Source organism: Oryzias latipes, chromosome 9 (genome assembly GCF_053564925.1).
Source record: "Oryzias latipes strain Hd-rR chromosome 9, Olatipes_Hd-rR_3.1".
Taxonomy (NCBI): domain Eukaryota; kingdom Metazoa; phylum Chordata; class Actinopteri; order Beloniformes; family Adrianichthyidae; genus Oryzias; species Oryzias latipes.
The window spans coordinates 32881083-32901118 of NC_136245.1; the positions used below are offsets into that span (position 1 = coordinate 32881083).

At 39.3% G+C, this 20036-nt stretch overlaps 1 protein-coding gene across 2 annotated transcripts in view; it reads left to right on the top strand.

The window, feature by feature from the left end:
- Positions 1 to 16941, top strand: part of rtn4r (reticulon 4 receptor) — a 78627-nt gene extending 61686 nt beyond the window's left edge. The window contains exons 1-2 of one of the 2 annotated variants that reach the window (XM_078952342.1): positions 12263 to 12793; positions 14887 to 16941. In XM_078952342.1, the coding sequence (XP_078808468.1) occupies positions 12709 to 12793; positions 14887 to 16268 (1467 nt within the window). In that variant the 5' untranslated portion in view covers positions 12263 to 12708 and the 3' untranslated portion in view covers positions 16269 to 16941. Of the gene's footprint in view, positions 1 to 12262; positions 12794 to 14886 lie in introns of those variants that run through there. The other variant, XM_023958209.2, reaches the window with a different exon arrangement.
- The last annotated feature ends 3095 nt before the right edge of the window (positions 16942 to 20036 follow it).

The window sequence follows — 20036 nt, forward strand, 5'->3', positions numbered from 1 at the left end:
AAAAAACAAAAAATAAAATTATATCACATTTTCTTATTTTATATGAAAATTATTTTTAAAACATGTCGATTTACTCTGAAATGAAAAAAGTACAACTATGACTCAAACAAAACCTGCATTTTTGTGTTTCATGTTCTTTTGTTCGGACACAACTAAACTGTAAAAAGAGCTGAAGATAGTTTGTAGATGATGCATTCCTAATTTATGATTACTAAAACCTTTTCTGCTGTCTGTATGCCCTATACAGTTATACAGTTTAACGAGTATCTAAATAATTGGATGTTTGTGATATTATCCCAAAAAAATGAGTATAAATATCTGTAACTATATGTAAATATAGTGTAGTAAAACAAACTGTAGGTAGTGTAATTATTGTTATAAAATTACAGAATAATATTAGATTTTAGGTAAACAAACTAAACTAAACTAGCTAAAATTGCTTCTGTCACCGGAAGTAAAGTGTTGGTAAAGGTTCTCATTTTTTAAATAAAAATGTGTTTTCTGCTGGAATCACTGATGTCAGTTTCGATGAAATGACTGTGAGTGTTTTCTGGTTGTTTCATTTTTATTGAGGTGTTGTTGTTTCTTCATTTGGCGTCTTCTTGTCACAGTCAGCTAAACTTTGAGGATGGAAAAACTGTGGAGAACATTTTCAGGATTTGCTCTTAAATGATCGTTTATGTTTTGTTTACATCTGTAGTTAACCAGGAAGTTGACAGAAAAACTTTAGAGCGTGGCATTGTTAACAGAGATAAATCCCATGTCTTTCTTCCAAATCTTTGTGTTTTTATCTGTTGTTTTTGTTGATACTGGCCTCCTGTTCTAAAGGATGGTGTTTAAATATTATGTGAAATAGGAAGAATCAAGGTTTGATCTGTGAATCGTTGATCAAAATAGATTGCCAGCCCTTTGCTTGAGCCGTTTTAATGCACATTATCACAGAAGCAGGTTTTCTGGCCACAAAACCCTTTAAATGGAACTGAAGAGCAACTTAAGTCTAGACTGGTCAAAGTTGAAATGCTTGTTTGATGTATTTTCCTCCGCTTTGTGACTCGTGAAGAAACCCTTCATACACAGCGAGTTTTTCTTCAACAAGCACAAACGCCAGTTGTAAGAGGGCTGCTGCCAAACACAGGGATCCGTGGTAATGAAGCTGTCAGAAGCATGTGGAGTGGATAATGTTGTTGCTCACTCCTCTTCCAGGCATGAAAAAAACAAAACGCGGCGTTCTCTGAGCGCTCAAACATGCCTGCAGCACAGCAAAGTTAAAATGACATCAAACTTGAATCAGATTGCGTGTTCCCTCATTACGGCTCTTTTTTCTTGCCAGACCACCTCCGTGTTTTTCCCATCTTTACATTCTCGAGCTGCCTGTGAGCACTGTGGCTGCTCTCCGGCTCCCCAGCTGACACCATACGTGACGAGCCGTTAACATTAACTAAAGCTTTCATCCAATATTTACAAGAGCCGCTATCATTCGCAGATTTTATGGTGGAGACTTGTTCAGCCAAGAACCATGACTCAGTGTTTTATGTTGTGCTTATGGGTTTAACACAGCATGGAATAGATGATAAACACAGGAAATAATTTGATTATATGTTTAAACATCAACATTTAATTTAAAGGATCAACAATCTATATTAAATAACCAGCTTTAAGTACGATATGTTTAAAACGTTGGCATGATATTTAAACAAAAAATAGAATAAATAAGACTGTTGGCAGATTTCACACTGAACAAAGCATTCTTATTTGTTAAGACATATTTCATGTATTAGTAGAAATAAAAGAAATCCAAATTCTTTAAAGCATGTCAGGATGAACTTGCAAAAAAAGTTAAAAAGAAATAAAAGTTTTAAACTGCTAAGACTTCTTTAAGGATGTACTACAGACATTTTTGAAGTAGCAATGTGTAAACCAGAAAAAAAGATTTCCCTGTATTTGCACGGCATTAATCTTACATTTGGAAGTTAAACTTTAAGTAGGGCACTTTGGTTTGTCGCTCTAAACCTGTTGAGGCGTGCATCCTCACACGGGCTTGTGGGATGCCAGCCTCTTTTTTAAGCTTATTTCCATTTTTACATGGATACACAATCAAAAATTCCCCATGTCTGCAACACACAGAGGTGGGTAAAAGGCTGGATTTGAGTTTTTTCTTCAAAACCTCTGGGGCAGCTTCAACTCCCGACGCCTTCCACGGAGCATTTCACAGCGAGCTCCGTCAGGAACACGGAGGAATTCTTGGGTTGCTGCCAGCGATAAAGTGCAGTTGTGAGTAATGTGGCATTTTTGCCACCCTAATCCAGTGGCACTCTTCCACCATACATTAATTAATCCACTTTAGTGGCATTTAAGCACGCCTAAATCTACGTCAGCCTTCCATGATGTCATTTAGAAGAAATATAACAAGCGTTTGAGTAGATAAATGCAATAATAGTTCCAAGAGTGCAGCCCGTGTACTCAGTAAGTGAGGTGAGAAGTATGCATAATTTACTTAGCTCTTTGATGCATTGTGCTCATCCAGCGGAAACAAGTTTTGTTCCCGTAAAACAATGGTGCATCCATTGTGGTTGCTTTATGTAAGTTAAAATGTCACTGACGCGGTGGACTCTGCATGGGTGGCTAAATTCTATTCATCACATTAGCCAAAGCCTTTTAGAAAAATTGCTAAACGTACCCAGTGTTCTTGTATAATCGTTATCTGATGACATAAAAGGGATGGGTCTTCGTTTAAAAACTGTGTGGGGAGAAAAAGATATAATAAAGACAAAAGGTCAGGTTAGGAGGGAAGGAAAAACATCCAAAGTTAGAAAGTGAAAAACACAAAGACTAAAGAAAGCAGCGCACCAGAGAGGCGCCCATTGCATCACAAAATGTCTCCTAGACTTTGCCTGCAGCTGCATAATTAAAAAAGATGCCTCTGGGTCATCCAACCAGCACTAACTACAAACTAGCACAGAACGGCACTTCTTAATGACATGTTTAAGAATAGAGGCTTTCAAACAAGGAGAGGGTCCCAAATCAGCCTTTTGGACCTTTAGAGCCTTTACAAAATGATACAGAACCACAGAATCAATTATAGGCAATTGATATTCAAGTAGTTTAAAGGATTGAAATACAGAACAATATAGTATCCAATGTGACCATTTACATCTACAGCTTCAAACACAGAACCCTGTGGAACCCCATTCTAGTCTTACAGAGATTGACTGCTCACATAACCAAGAGTCGCATGGATTTAAATGAGCAAAGTTAAACCCAATAAGTGCCAACAGTATGTTTTAACGTCATGTCACCAAATGGCTTGTGCATACCATGTGTGTGCTAGCATGGAGAATACAGGTTTTAAGAGTTTTATCAAATTAGACCACATCGGACAATTGGCTGTACATATGAACTGGAGTGAGTGAAGCCAAACAGAAAGTACCTGGTGGCTCCAAGAAACCAAAATCCCATAGAGTTTTATATAAAAATAAGCAGCTAATACTCAGTCCCTCAATAAAAGTAGGTGGAGCCTGCTGGCCACCATGTCCTACATTTAAAACGTTTGACAAATTTTGTGTAGTCAAGAGGTGGGGCTGTGGACTTCAAACAATTGCATATAGTGGTTGCCATAGAAACGTTGACTCAGACCGGCTTGGACCAATCACTGCTTACTGACAACATCTAACATGGCGAAGTCCATAGTCCGAAAAAATGGCAACTAAGTTGACTTTATTTCATCTGAGCCTGAAGTAAACCTTTTTCTATGGGGGATGTCCCACTCACTCAGTCCAGTTCCTAAATACAGTGAAGGGGGCCAAAGCGGTAAAAGTCCCATTGTTTGTCAGTGCTTTCTTTGAAAATGAACTAAAAATTAATACCAAACGGATTTCAGAAGAAAGAAAGAAAATATCGCTTTTATAGTACAGTATTTGTACACATGAAAAATTAGTTTTTGCAAGTTCATGCAGCTTGGGCAAACAGTTTTAGTTGTTTTGTTTTTTTTCCTGCCATAATGCTATTAACATGTAAAATTCTGTAATATTGCTGATTTTACAAAAAATACAATTACATTTTTTTGTGTATTACAAAAACATGTAACATTTTATTTTTAGAGCAGATTTCTGTCTTAAAACGTACACATTAAAGAAAAGCTCCTCAGATTGTAATGTAACAAGTTTCCCTTTCATTCTGAAGCACATTTGTAATTCAGTAGATGTATTACTGAAGTACTTTTCACCACGGTGTACTGCGAAAGTAGTTTTTGTATATGGATTGCTGCTCAGTCTTGCAGTCTGTGCTAACCTGCTGAATGATGTTGAGCATCTGGGAGGTCAGTGCATCATGGAGGGGTCGATGGTAATTTGATGGCAGTTTTGAAAGGCAGCACTTCTCACCTCCATTTTCCTTTCCAATTGCTTGCCAGTCGGGCAGATATTTGATCTGACACTTTTCTGATTGCAAGCTCATTCTTTCAATGTCAGGATTTAAGCAGCCCACTTCCTATGCCTACCTCTATTACTTCCTGGTAGCTACAGTCAACCACCACCTCATCTACCTTTAACAACATTGCTGAGTCTGAATGTTTTGAAATATATGTTGCATTACCATTGATTATACTTATACAGACCAAGGCTCTCATGTATGGATGAGAACGTTGAGTAAAAGTATAGACTTCTTTCAGGTTATGGTATGTACACCGAGGTGATAATCTCCACAGTTACCCATTTGACTATAAACGACAAAAGTTTAGTTTCTAAAGTAAAACTAACTTGAAACAAACTGTTTCTAAAATGGCCGATTGTGTTGGAACATACAGTGAAATACAGAAAGAGAACAATGGTCATGTGATCGTGTGATTCTATGAAGATGTGTCAAAATAAGGAATCTACCATTAGAGCATTGAACCTAGATTGTCTTGTTAAAATTCAGGACTTAAAACATTTGAAATCACTGTTTGAATGAGATTCATTGGTATTGGAATAGTTTTTCCCAATCATACAGAAGTGTATGATGTCTGTTTCAATTACCAACCATTTGCTGCTCCAAGTCTAAATACGTTTCATTGTTGTAATTCACTGATAGCTTATAAAATGACCCAAGAAATGGAATAAAATGAATCACAGCAGTGCAGATTTCACAACTCTCAATAACATATTTAGAGCTTTGCTTTCATGTGTGTGTGTGTTTTATTTTTAATAAAACTCATAAGACAGTTACAATCACTGGCATAGTTGACTAACTTTAGCTTCCTTGCTGCCTTCTGGCTCTTCACTGCCCTATTCAGCTTTTATTGTGTCCATTTCTTGAAGCTGAAAGGATTGTACCACATTGTGGTGCATTTTTTTTAAAGTTCTATTGTTTACGTGAAGACCTACATCATTTAAAGATGGCACGTTTTCCATTACATTTTATATTGGTTGGCAATTGCAGCTGTTTTGGTGATCATTTGGATCCTTCAAGACACCCAAAATTCTGGTTAGAAAAACAGGGGAAGTGTTTTCTTTACCTGCTTTTAAAGGCCGTGTCACAAAGCCACAAAGTTTTCCACATATGTCTAACTGACTTGTCATGCATGGACCACCAACGTATATTTTTATGTCTCGTATATGGCGCACACATTACATTAAAATGATGTTATTGAAGACACAAATCACTAATGAATTGCATATAATCAGCGCAATAAACATGCACAGTTCATGTTCTATCTTGATTTATGTGTTCTTTGCATGGGTTATTAATAGTTCTACAGTGGATTTAACCTGGTTCATTTGTGTAAATTATACGTAAAAAACCAAAACTTCTCACTTTTTTCCTGTATTCTCACATATGACAAGTTTTCATCTGTGCATTATGCGCAAAAGGGACATAGTGGCTGTGGGACACAGCCTTAACTTTGGATAAGACTGAGTACACTAAAGGTTGATGGAGTCCAACCATTGGTTCCGCACCTGTCAATGAAAAAAAAGACATGTCTATAATTTTGCACAAATTTCAGCTCTAATGAAATCAATAAGCTAAAAAAATAAAAACAGGCAAGAAAAAATTCACCCCACTCAGAGCTGTCTTGAATAAAAATGGAAATTGAAAACAAATCAATTAACAGAATTTTTTTAAACCAGACTTTTAATGTTTATTTTTCTGGTGGAAGTAATAACTTTTTAGCACACAATTCCAAGGCAAATTCCTTCACATTGTTTGCTACTGTTTATTATCACTGTTTTTGCATATTTAGAATTTGCCTGACATCTTGTGTTTTTCTTTGTATGTTTTTTGTGAATTTTCAATTTCCTGTATACTGTTTTTGGCATTCTGAGCAGACAGCAAAGTAAGAATTTCATTGTGCAGGGAAACCCGCTTCTTCCTGTGCATATGACAATAAACCCTTTGAATCTTGAATCTTCACTAATGCACCAGTCACTAGTGATCGTTGGTGGAACTGCAACAATTCAGAGATGGCTTTGATTCTGGGAAGAGAGTGTGGAGGCTTGGTCTTTACACATATTCTTCTGTATGTCTGTTTTTCCTTTTGCCAGTCGACCTCTGGTTCCTTCAGTTATTCATGAGCCATCTGCTCGGGCAAGGGTTGTGTCACATGCACGTCAAAAAAGGACCTCATCTGTCCCTCCTGTTCATCTTCTAATTGTGTCCTCATCTGCTTGCTGATCCGCCTGCAAGACATCACCAGCAGCTGAGGGATTCCAGCTTGGGCTCTGGTCCATCTTGTCCTAAAAAACACGTTTGATCTGGTTGCATCTTTATTTTAGACCGTAGCATCTGTGTTGCAGGGTTGAGTGTTGGGGCTGTCTTTGTGTTGTTTTCTGTGAATATTGGAGCACTTGTAGACTGATTTTAGGGACAATATTACATTTTCAAAGCTCTAGAAACAGAAATATATCTATTTCCTGAAATAATCCAAGGTATCATTTTAGTGAAACATTCATGTTAACACTCAGAACATGAGAGAAGCACATACATTCTTTATAAATTAGTCTGAAGAGTTTGTAAATATTACCTTTACTTGGAATTTTTTTTTTTTTCTGAAAACCATCAAAAGAAAAGTGGCTCTTTGAAAAGTATATTGTGAGTGACAAGGCACATTTCTACACAGTATAGAATTTAAAGTGATGTTCTTTATGACATTTATTTCCATATGATTATGCCCTAGCAGCGAGTAAAGACCATTTCTCCCCTGCGATCAAACTTTTCTCAAGCTTTGGAAGGGAACAGAGGTTCAAAGAGGCTTTAAATGGAATTTCTCCCTTCTTTTCCATGGCAGAGTGACTGTAGGCTACTCTATAATTCTGACTTTTTAGAAAAAAAGTATAAGTTCACTGAAAACTCCACATGAGAGAATGAGGACGTAAAACTTTTACGATGCGCTCCGGAAGTTTCAGGCAGAAGAAGAAGAAACTTCAAAGTCCAGCAAAGACTCTTTTTGTATCCAAATCTTAATGGGAAAGAATACCCCATACCATAAATGGACAATCACTGTTTGGGTTATCAAAATTATTGGCGTCCTCTGTGTACGAGACCTTCAGTGTTAAATTATTGAAGGAATTTCTGCAAATTATGCAGCAACTGGTATAATTTAGTGGACTATAAACGTTGCTTGGATATATTTATACTAGAGAAGCAGCCAGGGCTGCAAAAGTCACAAAAGGTCACACTGTCCCAAATAAATAAATGTTTAACATAGGGTCAAGTCCTTAAGTGGTGGTTAGAAATATTTATTCTGTGCATTCTTGTCATATTAACATTTGATTTTATGACTTTAGGGACTATATGAGCCTTTATTACAGAAATCCTGAAAGCACATAAAGCGGCACTGGCTCTACTAAAATTGGAATACAAATGTCTCATCTTGTACGACTGTGATAACACTTTGGCATAATGTATGTGGAAATTACGGATGCCTGACCTAAAAACAGTAAAATTAGGCCTATATTGAAAAATGGCTTGCCTCCGAGCATCATAATAATGTATAACTTTAGAAGGAGACTCAAAAGTCCCTTTGGAAAACCGCTGTGATTCATCTCTGACAAAGACATCACTTCTTCCGCGGGCCGAGGGGGATAAGACTGTCATGTTAGCTGTCCTTGCCCAATCCCCAGCCCTTCAACGTAAAGCCAGCGTGATAAATCGGGGGTCCTGCGAATAAGCTGTCCTAACACTTGATGCAGTTCTTAAACTAGAGGATAATGCAGCAGTGAGAACAACCTTTCCTCTTTTAGAGCCATAAACTAGCCTGGATAATATGCAAATGGGTGAGAAATATTGTAAAGTGACATGCTGAGATGTAAACGAAGGGGTCTACACCCACTCATAAACCTTATGTTGACATCTCTATCTCGCTTTTGCAGCTGATTACAATGTCCTCCTGAAAAAAGGGCAATGATTTGGACTGGCAACATCATTTGTGATTAAACCGCTTTTGCCTTCCGCATTGATTACCAAATCACATTATTTCTGCAAAAAATAATGCTTTAATTCTAGGTTTCAATTTAGTGATCACTCGAATGATCAGTTTGAAAGGGGCGAGGCAAGTACACTTTGTTAGACTTGGACCGATGTGTTTTCCAGTTTCCTTGACGCTCGTAGGGCCACCTCAAGGGAAGTCATAAAAATGGAACGTACCATTGTGCGTGTGGTAAGTGTATCGTAAAGTATTCATAAGGCTTTTGTAAGTCGCACACACTTATGACGCACAGGAGATGCTGTCGTACGGTGTCTTTACACCACAGTAGCCGTATGTAAAGTGTGCTGCTACTTACTGACTGCACACAAGTGCTGCATACACGGGGTGTGCACGTCATGCATAAGTGCCCATATAAATTCTGAAGGATGTCCAAACAAACTACACTCTGATTGTCTAATTTCTTCATTTCTAACAGTCAGGCTGCACGCAAAGAGCACACACTTATCACATGAACAGCACTAATAGGCTCCTTGCACAGTGTGCACGATTTGGAGGGTCTTGAAAAAATTGGAAATATGTACGACACATCTGCATCTCACCTACTTATCTTCCTTTGCATGTTGTATAAGTTGCCCAAAGCATGTCTGTAGCAAACGATGTGACAATGTGACGGGGCTTTGTCCACCAGGTGAACAACGATGTGTTTCCACAGATCATTACAGAAGAACTCCCCTTGAAATTGGTGAAATGGCCCTTTTCTCCTGCTGGGTGAATAATTTATGTTTCAAGCAAGTAGAGAAATAGGTAAAAAATACTGAAAGTAGGCTTTTTTTATTTTATTTAAAGCCATAACTCTGCGTTTTTGTGCAACAGTGTAGGAAATCCTCACATGAAAACAAGCATTGCTCAAGAAGCGTCAATCAAAAAAAGGTTGATGGTTATATCTTGAGGGATTGTGTTGAAGTAAAGAAGAACAAGACAGACTCCTGTTTCTGACTAAGAAGTGGTGTAATAATGCGTTTGTGATGAGGCGAAATGAAGAAGTGGCGTTAGCAGGTACAAAGTGCACAAAGGCTGCTAAAAGCGAAGCATAAGTACAGGCTTTTGCTGCTGCCAACCTTCCTTGTTCACAGAGGAGAGAAATTCTATGCAAATGTGTGTGTACAGTTGACAAATCTGCGAGAAAGAAGTCGGAAACAAAAGCAGGTCTAAAGCCTGTGTGCACAAAGTGCATTTTCAAGTGCATGCATTATGGCTCTAAGAGAGCAAACGCGCTTTTCTCGCAATTTATGGAAGTCGTGCTCCGCCGCCGTTTTGCTCTCTCTGAAAACATGCTCGCCACTTCTGCGCTCAGACTTTCGAACACACTCACTCAGTGAAGTGGACACAGTGCACACACATTCTGTCTTTTTGATCTGCAGCTGCAAGCAGTGCAGCAAGCATAAGAGGCTTATCCTCACCAAGAAGGGAGGGGAAAAGAAGCTAATATAATGAGGGTATTGTGAAATTAAACCAAACACAAGATACGTTAGAAAACACCTGTTCAATGAATCCAAACACTTTACTTCTGTGTTCAACACAGATAACAATTTGGTTTAAACGGATTGTTAAAAAAAAGGAAAGACTTTGTGAGAACTCTCTTGTAAACATTGTCTTTATCAATAAAAAAAGGAAATCTTTTGTGCGTAGAAAGTAGTTAGAACTTTTCAATGAAGTTCCTGAAGTAAAGTACAAAAACGTCTGAACCATGAAATGGCCTGGTTGTAAAACCCTGCATTTCTTTGCCTAAAAAGCTCCTCATTGTCTCTTGCCTAGTTAAAGATGCAATTAAAGCAAATAAAAACTCCATTTAGCATAGTTTATTTGTTTTTTTTCTTTAAACCGGTATAGCACAACCTTTGCATGGATTCCCACGGCTTTCACCTGTGTGTTATGGAGGACTTGCACAAATGTCATGAGTTTTACAGCAACAGTTGTTTGTTCTTATAACAGATTCCTCCTCTTTGTTCACAAACATTTCCCTCACATGTCTCACTTTCCAATTTGTGAGAATCTAACATAAAATTAAAGCGAGGGGTGTTCCATGGTCCGCATGTCCGCATCCTGTCCTCACTCTCCCCCTCTCCTCTGGTCAGAGTTGTACCTGACAAATTCACCAGAGGTTTTTCAAAATGGTGGCTTTTCTATTGGTTTTATCTCCATAGCAACCATTTTATTTCTTGGTCGCTTGGGGGTGCGGGACAGGTCTGTGTCATTTTTAGAAAAATCTGAAAAAGTACATTTTTGCACTTTCTTGGCAACCAAGGTTTTAGTCAACCACGCCCACATTGGTAAATAATCACATCATTTTTCATATTTTGTTCAGCTTGAATCAACAATTCCTGTATTTAGTTTTCAAAATATTATGGTTAAAAAATGCAAGCAACAGGAGAACGCCACTGTTGTGAGCTCGCCATTTTAACGCCGTCCAAAACATTTTTTTTTCCCCTGGTAGCCTCCCAGTGATGCTTGAGGAGTCAGGATGTGATAGACAGAAATCACTCGGAGGAGTTTAAATTTGTAGAAGGTGCCAACAGTGATTGGTCTTGAAATTGGCAGCCCTTTTTTTATGATTTTTATTATTTTTTATTTTTTTAATAATAATAAAAAGGGGAAAAAAGGAAAAAAGAATAATAAAAAAAAGATAGCGGCCTTAACCTGGCGGCGTGGCTGTAATATTTGTGATGATCGGCCGAACAAATGTCCCCCCCGTGAGGGAAAATGTGAAAATGATCAAATTTCACACTTTGCCTCAAAATGGCTGCCAAGCTGTAGGTCCTGTTGCCATCCCATTATAATTTCAAAACTTTCTTTGGATATCCCCTTACATGTGTGTTTTTGTTAGGTTACTTGATTTAGAACTTTCTTTTTAGCCACATAGGATAATTTGGCCCCATTAATGTTTTTGATAGTTTTCCTGTTGTGAAAGTAATAGATTTATACATATTTTTGGTCTACATCTTTGTTGATTTATGTATTATTATCATTTTTTATTAGTATTTTTCCCTGATAGTTGCAGACTTTAGGATCTGTTAGTGTATTATTCAGTTCAGATGTCCTGGTTATTGTGAAAGTACAGAGCCATGAGACAGGTGGTCAAACCCTCTTCTAAAGTTCTCATCAACGTCCCCTCAGGATTCCTTTGAACCTAAAAGCAGCTCTTCTGAACAGACTTATAAAGACAGAGCTGAAGAGCGGCTGCCATGCTGGATCTCTGTTATCTTGATGGGGCCCGTCTTGAATATTTCATGGAACTCTTAGGAATGTGCCCGACCTTATAACAAAAGACAGAATATGCCTAAAGTTTAGGAGTCTTTGTAAAGAGAAAGCAGCGCTGGGAGCTAGATTTTGGTGGTGATTTTCATAGTCATGAATATTTCTGAATTTGTTTGTATGAAGCTTTCCAAGATTTGAGTAGCAAGGTTTTTAATCCAAATGACAGGATGAAAAGAATTCATGACACTAGATTATTAGTGAATCTGTGGATCATAAATGAGCCGTTAAAGGTGTAACTGAGGCGTCTTGATGATAGGAAGACTTCCTGAAAGGTCTGGCGATGAGCAGGCCTGTATCATAAAGTAATGTGATCTGTGTGACGTAGACGTACTAATGAGAAGGAGGAAATATCAGCAAGGGGTTGATGACACTGAGGGTTTCTGCTGTCATTTAACAGATGCTAACAAAGACAAGACATATTATGCTGAGAGCTGAGAAAATCAGGCTTTGACATGCGACGCGTGGGTGGAAATAGTCTGTTAATGAATAGACAGCCGAAGGGGGGGGGGGGGAAAGATTGCAGAGAAGATACAGCAAGTGGCTTGTGCGGTAAAATATTGCTATTGTAAAGCAGTGCTGAGGAAAAAGTGCTGCGATGCAGAAAGAGAAGAAAGTCTTGACAGCTTTCCAGTGGCAGTCTGACGGCTGAGCAGAGAGATTGGAGGGAAAGCGCAGCAGAGGACTGCTGTCAGGCCACACCACTGCTCCGTTTAACAAGGTCCACAGATGAGCTGCAGCACGACACATTGCAGCCGAATGAGAGGGCGAGGCGTGTGGATGCAGGGAGGGATGAGCAAGGCTCATACATTTTTCCAGAGACTCTGTACCTTTCATGCCTGCAAGCTTTGGATTCCTTCCACGGGGCTGAGATTGGAAGTCTTCAGAGAGCACAGGAGCTGTGGAGGATTCAGAGATTCGGAGGAATTCCTGTCATTATAAGATGACACCAGGAATACTTGTCACAGCCCGATACCTTCATCTCTACATGAAGGATGCAGCAGCAGATAGCCTTGACTTCTTACTCTGCACTACCGTGTTATCGATGGGGATTGTTCTCCTGTGGTGATCCAGCCCATTGTAGGTACAACACAAATGTTCAGTGAGCTCTATGAAACCAAGTTAGAAAAAATAATCAATGAGAGTGCACAGAGATAAGCCTTATTTAAAATCACAAATGCCTTCAAGGGCAAATACATCTGCTATCTGTATCACCGTAAGGAATTAGTTTGCTTTATGTCTGGATTGTAAGATTTTAAGGCACATGCCCATAAGACATAAGATAAGATAAAGAAACATTATGACATAAAGATATAAGACATGACATAAGACATGTTGTAGACATCATTTAATTGTTGTTGTTTTTTTACATTTAGTTAAAAAAATATTTGACACAGTTTGAAAACAGGTATTTACCTTTGACCTTTTGTTGTTTGGTCACCAAAGTGTTTATTTTGAATGACAGAGCGCCTTATTGTAGCAATGGCACTTCTGTCTTTTTTTAATTTTCAATCATTTTTCCATCATGAGCAGGTTTCACCAGCTTAGCAGTGATAACATTGGAAGTGCATCACCATTCACATGCGTTTTCAACTGCGTATTGTATGACTGACTATTTTGTTTTTGAGCTGTAATGTAGAAATTTAAAAACAAAAATTCTGATCTCATAATTTCAAACATTTCAAGTTAACTCTATTCTGGACCATTTTAGTCAAGTGTTGGTTTAAGTCTAGCGCAGCAGATACAGGTTAGGATGCTACCCAGCAGAGGAACTGACTTGAGTCACATGTCTTATACTCGAGTCGTGAATTTAAGGACTTTAGACTTGGCTTGGACCTTAACATCAGTAACTCGTGACTTGACTCTGACTTATGCCTTCTGACTGAAAAAGACTTGCTACCCCCCAACACAAAAAGAAAAAATATATTGACACAGACCGCACCACCATCTGTGTGTGTGTGTGTGTGCACGCGCATCTGTGCTCGCTGTCAGCACAACATCCAATCAAATTAGGTCCACATAGCTGTAGTTTTATTTTTTTCTTCAGATGGGTGCTGTCATGTGAGTTTTGGGATTTGCCTGCTTTGACTTTGGACTTGAGGAAAAAGACTTGAGACTTACTTGAGACTTGCAAAACAATGACTTGGTCCAATTTCTGGTACCCACTGATCTGAAATGTAGCTGTGACGAAGAGGCGGAGGCGTTTGGATCCATGTACAACTGTGTCTAAGCACATACAGGGGTCGATAGATGGTCAAGGAGCTGATAAGTGCATAACCAAACAAACTGGTCGTGGCCGAGGCAGAGCGAAGTCACAGAAGGCAACGGTCAACCGAGACCGAGAGGACAAACAGAGAAGCAATGCTCAGACTATCAGCAAATGCAAAAAAGCCAGGGAAGATCAGGGAACAGTGAGTGGTGGCTGATGGGAGATGCAGTGAAGATGAGAACCAGAGAACCAGGAAGCTTAAGTCCTGACAGTACCATTCCTCAAATTGTTTTTTGGGAAATCAAGCTAGGAGTTACTCACTGATTTGATGAGCCACCCTTTGGGTATACTTTCATATTTGATAGCAGTTTGTCAATCTTTGTGTGATTTTACACTCTAAGCATGGCCTTTAAAAAATGACATATTTTTTAATGGATTCCTGGAATCTCAAACAAAATCCTTTTAAAAGGCAGGCGCAGTTAAATATTAATTTTTCGCTGCTAAACAAAACAAAACAAACTTCCCTAGTTGAGTTGTGGTAAAAGTCCTCCTACCAGCTCTCAGCTGTCGCCATCTTTCTTCTTGCTTGTCATGATGCCTTATTTCCTACTATTAGGTTTAATGCCAACTTTGGGAAAATTGCAACTATATTAGTCTTGTCCGCCTTGTTCAAATTAGATAATCCCATATAAAAAGCCACCCACACTTTTTTAAATGAGTTTGCAGCACAGAGGACCCCTGCTGCCTTACATCCAAACAGCTTCACAGCTTGAATCAGGCTTAATTACCATCACTGAACTGAACTGAACATTACTCTCCTTGCAACCAAATGTTTTGGCTGGAAATTTGATGTTGCTCATGTCAGGAGGACATGCTGTTTCAGTTCTGCGTATGACAACCAGACTATGACAGTATTTACATCTGCTAATTCACTGATTTGTTTTTGTTGTTGTTGTTTCTTTAGGGGGGCGACTCCTTTTTCTGGTGATGTGGCTGAATCTTCTGACTCAAGCTGAAAGCTGTCCTGCCAAGTGTGTGTGTTACAGTGAGCCCAGACTCACTGTGGCTTGCCAACAACAAGGACTGTTTTCCATCCCGACTGATATCCCTGTACGGAGCCAACGAATATTCCTCCAGAGCAACAAGCTGACAGTGGTGAGGTCCACCAGTTTCAGTTTGTGCCATAACCTCACTGTTCTCTGGCTCTACTCCAACAACATCAGCTACATTGAGGCCGGGGCCTTTATTGGCCTGGAGAAACTGGAGGAACTGGACATTGGAGACAACAGCAATCTCCGCACCATCAGCCCGACAGCCTTCCGGGGCTTAACTAAACTGCACACCCTCCATCTGCACAGATGCGGCCTGTCAGAACTTCCTGAAGGAGTTTTCCGAGGAATGTTTTCTCTGCAGTACCTTTACCTGCAGGACAACATCATTCTGACTCTGCACGATGACACATTCCTAGACCTTGCCAATCTCACCTATCTGTACCTCCACAATAACAAAATCAAGATAGTGACAAACAACATGTTTCGGGGCTTAGTCAACCTGGACCGGCTGCTCCTGCACCAAAACCATGTCATTTATGTGCAGCCACAAGCTTTTGGTGATCTAAAAAATCTGAAGTCCTTGTTCTTGTTCTTCAACAACCTTACAGTCCTGACAGGAGAGACTATGAGCCCTTTGGTTTCCCTCCAGTACTTGCGGTTGAACGGGAATCGCTGGATCTGCGACTGCCGGGCAAGGACATTATGGGAGTGGTTCAAACGTTTCAAAGGTTCCAGCTCTGATTTGGAATGCTACCTTCCCGAGTCTTTGGCTGGAGAGGACCTGAAGCGACTGAAAAGGGACAGCTTGGAAGGGTGTGTGGAAATGTCACAAATCCAAACAAACCTCTTCATTTCTGAGCCACAGTTGGGCAATTTCCTCTCTACTGAAAGCCCTTTGGAAGATACCATTCCCTCATGTTGTCTTGGAGATAGTGATAAGTCCTCTATTGTTTCTGGAAAGAGTCGCCAAATTACTAACAACCCTCATAAGGAAAAGGAGAACATGTCCAAGACCAAGTACAAGCAACAGGAAAGAACGAAAAACGAGACCCAAAACAAGCAGAATGATGGGCCGCTGGGAACCTTGTCTAACTCTCTGGACAAGTCATTGGAAGACCTAACCCCGGAATTTATAGATAATCCAGAGTCGTCTACAGCATCAAACAAAAAGAAAAAGAAATGTTCCAAAAAGCCCAAATCAGACACCCACTGCATCAGAAGCCAGGGCTCAAATTCACAGATGCTGTTGTTCCTCATCATTCCCATGACCTGGATATCTCTAACCATGTCTTAAGGGCCGCCATCCAGCCACTCTGCACACAGGACTCAAGAATGTCGATGCTAATGACAATGATACGGAAGATGCAGTGACATTTCCAACAGGCAGTGACTGAGAAGGGAGGAGTCACACTGACCCAGCATTGCTGGAGACAAACAGTGATGGAGACGTAAGAGTACATTAAACAAAATGGATGCCTTTACAGAACACTACAGATCTTGTGTAAATAATGACTTGGTGCCCAAAATTGTTTGTTCTCTATGTACTCAACTGTACTCTGTCTGAGCTACACTTTGAAAATTCCTACCTTTTCCCTCTCAAAAGCTTTGATAGCTTAGACAGACCACTGGAGGACAAAACAACAATAAAAAGAATAATAAAAAAAGGAAGGAAATGAGCGTCAGAATGCACACAAAGAATGTTAGGTCTGTTTAATATAGAAAAAAAATCCCCTTATCATTTATTCAGTCATACATTTGTTGGGTAATGTTTTTTTATGTTTATAAGAAGATGTTTTACCTCCAAAAGTTTTAGTTTTGTTTTCATGAAAGAAATGATATGTGGGCTGCATTTTCTAAAACAATGCAGCCCATTTGTTCATGGAGACTGCAATGGAACTATAGATATGCATTTTATTTTGTTTGTGTAAAAGTATGGATATATTATGAATAAAAGTTTTTATTTCATACATCCTGTGATGTGTCATGAGATATATGGGATATAATAAGAGGTTAATACAATATGCAGTTTTTAAATTTGATGTTTAATGTTTAAGACAAACAGTGTTTTGAAAAAAAGGCCTTTCCCCCCTTTGTGTATGATAGAAAACAAATGACTAATTAATCTTTGCTGGGAAACAGGTAAGACTGGATTTCCTGCCTCCATTAGTTTATTTATTATTGCTGAAGTATTTCTTCAGCATTAGTACATTCTACAATGCAGTTTACATAACTAAGTGTTCCAAATAGGTGTTAATGTATTTAGTTTTGTATTGTGTTATTCCTGTTTGATTTCACGATTATCGTAGTATTTTTATAACATATAATTTACAAACAAACTGAACAACGTTTTTAGACAGTAATTTATTGTGGTGGATGTGCTTTTCTCTGGTTTTACTTGTGTCCCTCAAATTGCCTTATTTAATATTTTATTTCAAACATGTTCAAAAGAGCAGCACAGTCTCACACAATAGGTCAGACAATGACATCAACAACAAAAGCAACTATACAAAACAATGATGTTTGAAAGGGAGCGGGTAGAAAAATTATTTATATACGCCTGCCCCTTGGATATAAATTATGATATTGTACTCAGATCATTCATCCTCTACATTATATACAATAGTAGTTTCAAACTCCTACAATGCTTTAATGTGATCAAAATTCTTTTGTTTGGAAATTTACTCCATCAAATAGGGCCTGCTAAGAATACAAGAAAACATTTTGGGAATGCTTAGGTCAAGAAAATGGCAGTAGAAATGCAAAGTGCAGTTGGTTAAGCTAGCTTTAGCCTTAGTCACATAGATCTGTGTGCCAGGTTGACCCATTTGAGTGCCGTGGGTTTTTGGTGGAGGGTCATGGAGAGGAGTGGCTACATCATAGGTGTGTGTCGTGCAGTTCCCTTGAGGCTCGTACGGCCATCTCACGTTCCATATTTATTGCCTCGTATGCTCCAGTGTAATGTATGTAATGTAAGTTGCACACAATTATAACACTGGGGTGATGCTGTGGTACAGCCTCCTTAGCCACACTCTAGGAAGGTCCGAGTTCTCTGTCTGCACATGCTTGTTTTGCCCTTGCAGACCCCCCCTATCCACCCACAAGGGCAGTTGTTACTAAGACTGAAGTTGTACTGATCAAAGCAAACATACAACGAATACACAAAACTCAGAAACTGCAAAGTGGTGGTCATTTAAAGCACATAAATGAACAAACTGGTACAAAGCTCTGAATCCAAGCTACTTTTTGCTAGAAAATGGTTTTGACCATTCTCGCCTATAAGCAGGGCAACCACAACAGGCAAGCAGATGCTCTTCTGTCCATGGATTTTCCTCAACAATGCTTAACAGGTTGAGGAAAATGACTGGAGCACAGAACCTGATGTCAGCAGCACAGTGAATCAGATCAACAGCATTTCAAAGCTGCACAACTACCGCTGTTGAATCTGCTATGTAATTAGACAAGTCAACCTATAGATGCTTTAAATAGCTTAGCACCTTAAAGGGTTCAGCAGATGAATGTAACTATAGTCAGAGGGGTAAATCTCATTAGGCAACTGGACCAGAAAGGCAGGCCTTTTATCACACATGTCATGAAATTTGTCATAATTGGTTTAGGCAAAGCTAAAACATGGCAGATATGCAATAAAAAATACATTTTAAAAAAAAAAAAACCTTTCTGGAACACAACTTAATGGAAACTTTCTTGTTCGTTTGTCCTAACAGTTGATCTAATTTTGAGCTTTTACTGCTCAAAAAATGAAGACAAGCCTAATTGATGTCCCAATTTTTATCAGTTCTGGCTTCAACTTCTGATAGTTCAACTATCAAATTACCGACTCTGCAGTAGTTGGAGTTGGAAACAAAAATCCAGCGTCAACATCCGTCCAAACATTACGTTAGCAAGTTTAAAATGATTGTTGCTCATGCAATAATGATGATACTGAAGGCAATGCCTCTGCATGCTCATTAAAGCTCAGAATGTAAACATCCACACTTCTATATATTTCAAATCAATGAAATAGTCTATGATAGCAATACTTCAACGTAACAACCTCCCTGTCAGAGCAGCAGAGTGTGCGGCTCTACCCACCAGTCAATTTAATAGAGTTATGATCTGGACCAGATTATGCAGAGATCTTGCAGACAACTCTCACACAACATGAATGCATCAGAAAGCAGAAGTTCCTCTGAGACCTGGAGCCTCCTGTTGTTGATTAAGCATGGAGAGTGAGAGAACTGAAGGAGGCCTGAGAAGATATTGATCCTGGGGAGGAATCAACTGGGGAAAAAAGATCAACAAGGCCCCCTCTTAAACAGTCACTGTACTTTCTGTTGCTGACTGTCAGGATGTTGGAAACGGTGAGCCAGTCAAACCCCTCCTGTAAAAATAGTGCCCTTCTCATTTCCAGTCCTTTGTTGAAAGGAGCCAAAGACTTCCTGACCTGCTGTTTCTGCAGCTGCACTCGCCTTAAGCCTTGGCGGGTGGATACGGGCTCCCTGCCGGCGAAAAATGGGCAAACCTGGACGAGGCATGTGGGTAGACTGCAGGAAAAGTCAAGGTTGTAGACCGCTCAATTGCCAAGTTAAAATGTTTATGCACATTTCTCTACGGGCATGCCGTCGTAAAGGTAAGTAAAAGTGAAGTAGTAGAGACACTTATGGTAAGGATTTTTCCTTTTTTCAACCCCTCCCCCTGCTTCTACAAAGACTTTAAAGGACGCATTGGTGGGCCTGTTTTATAAGCTCTACCCATGAATCTCAACTACCTGTTGCATCTGGGTTCCCATAGGACTTAGGGTGGCCTGCTTGCACAGAGTTTTAGGATAGGTGTTCTATCAGGCCGATTGTTTATCTGGCGTTATGCTCTCTGGTACAACAGCAATGTGGATTACAGACTCTAAATTTTAGTATTACGTTTGGGTTTATTCTTTTATGAATCCCTTTCTCTTGTTACACACACCCTGTGCATGTAGCATTCCTGTGTGGTCAGTAAGGAGGCGGTACCTACACCTTACTAAATTCTAGAGTTAAGGACACCGTATGATAGCATCACCCGTCCGTCT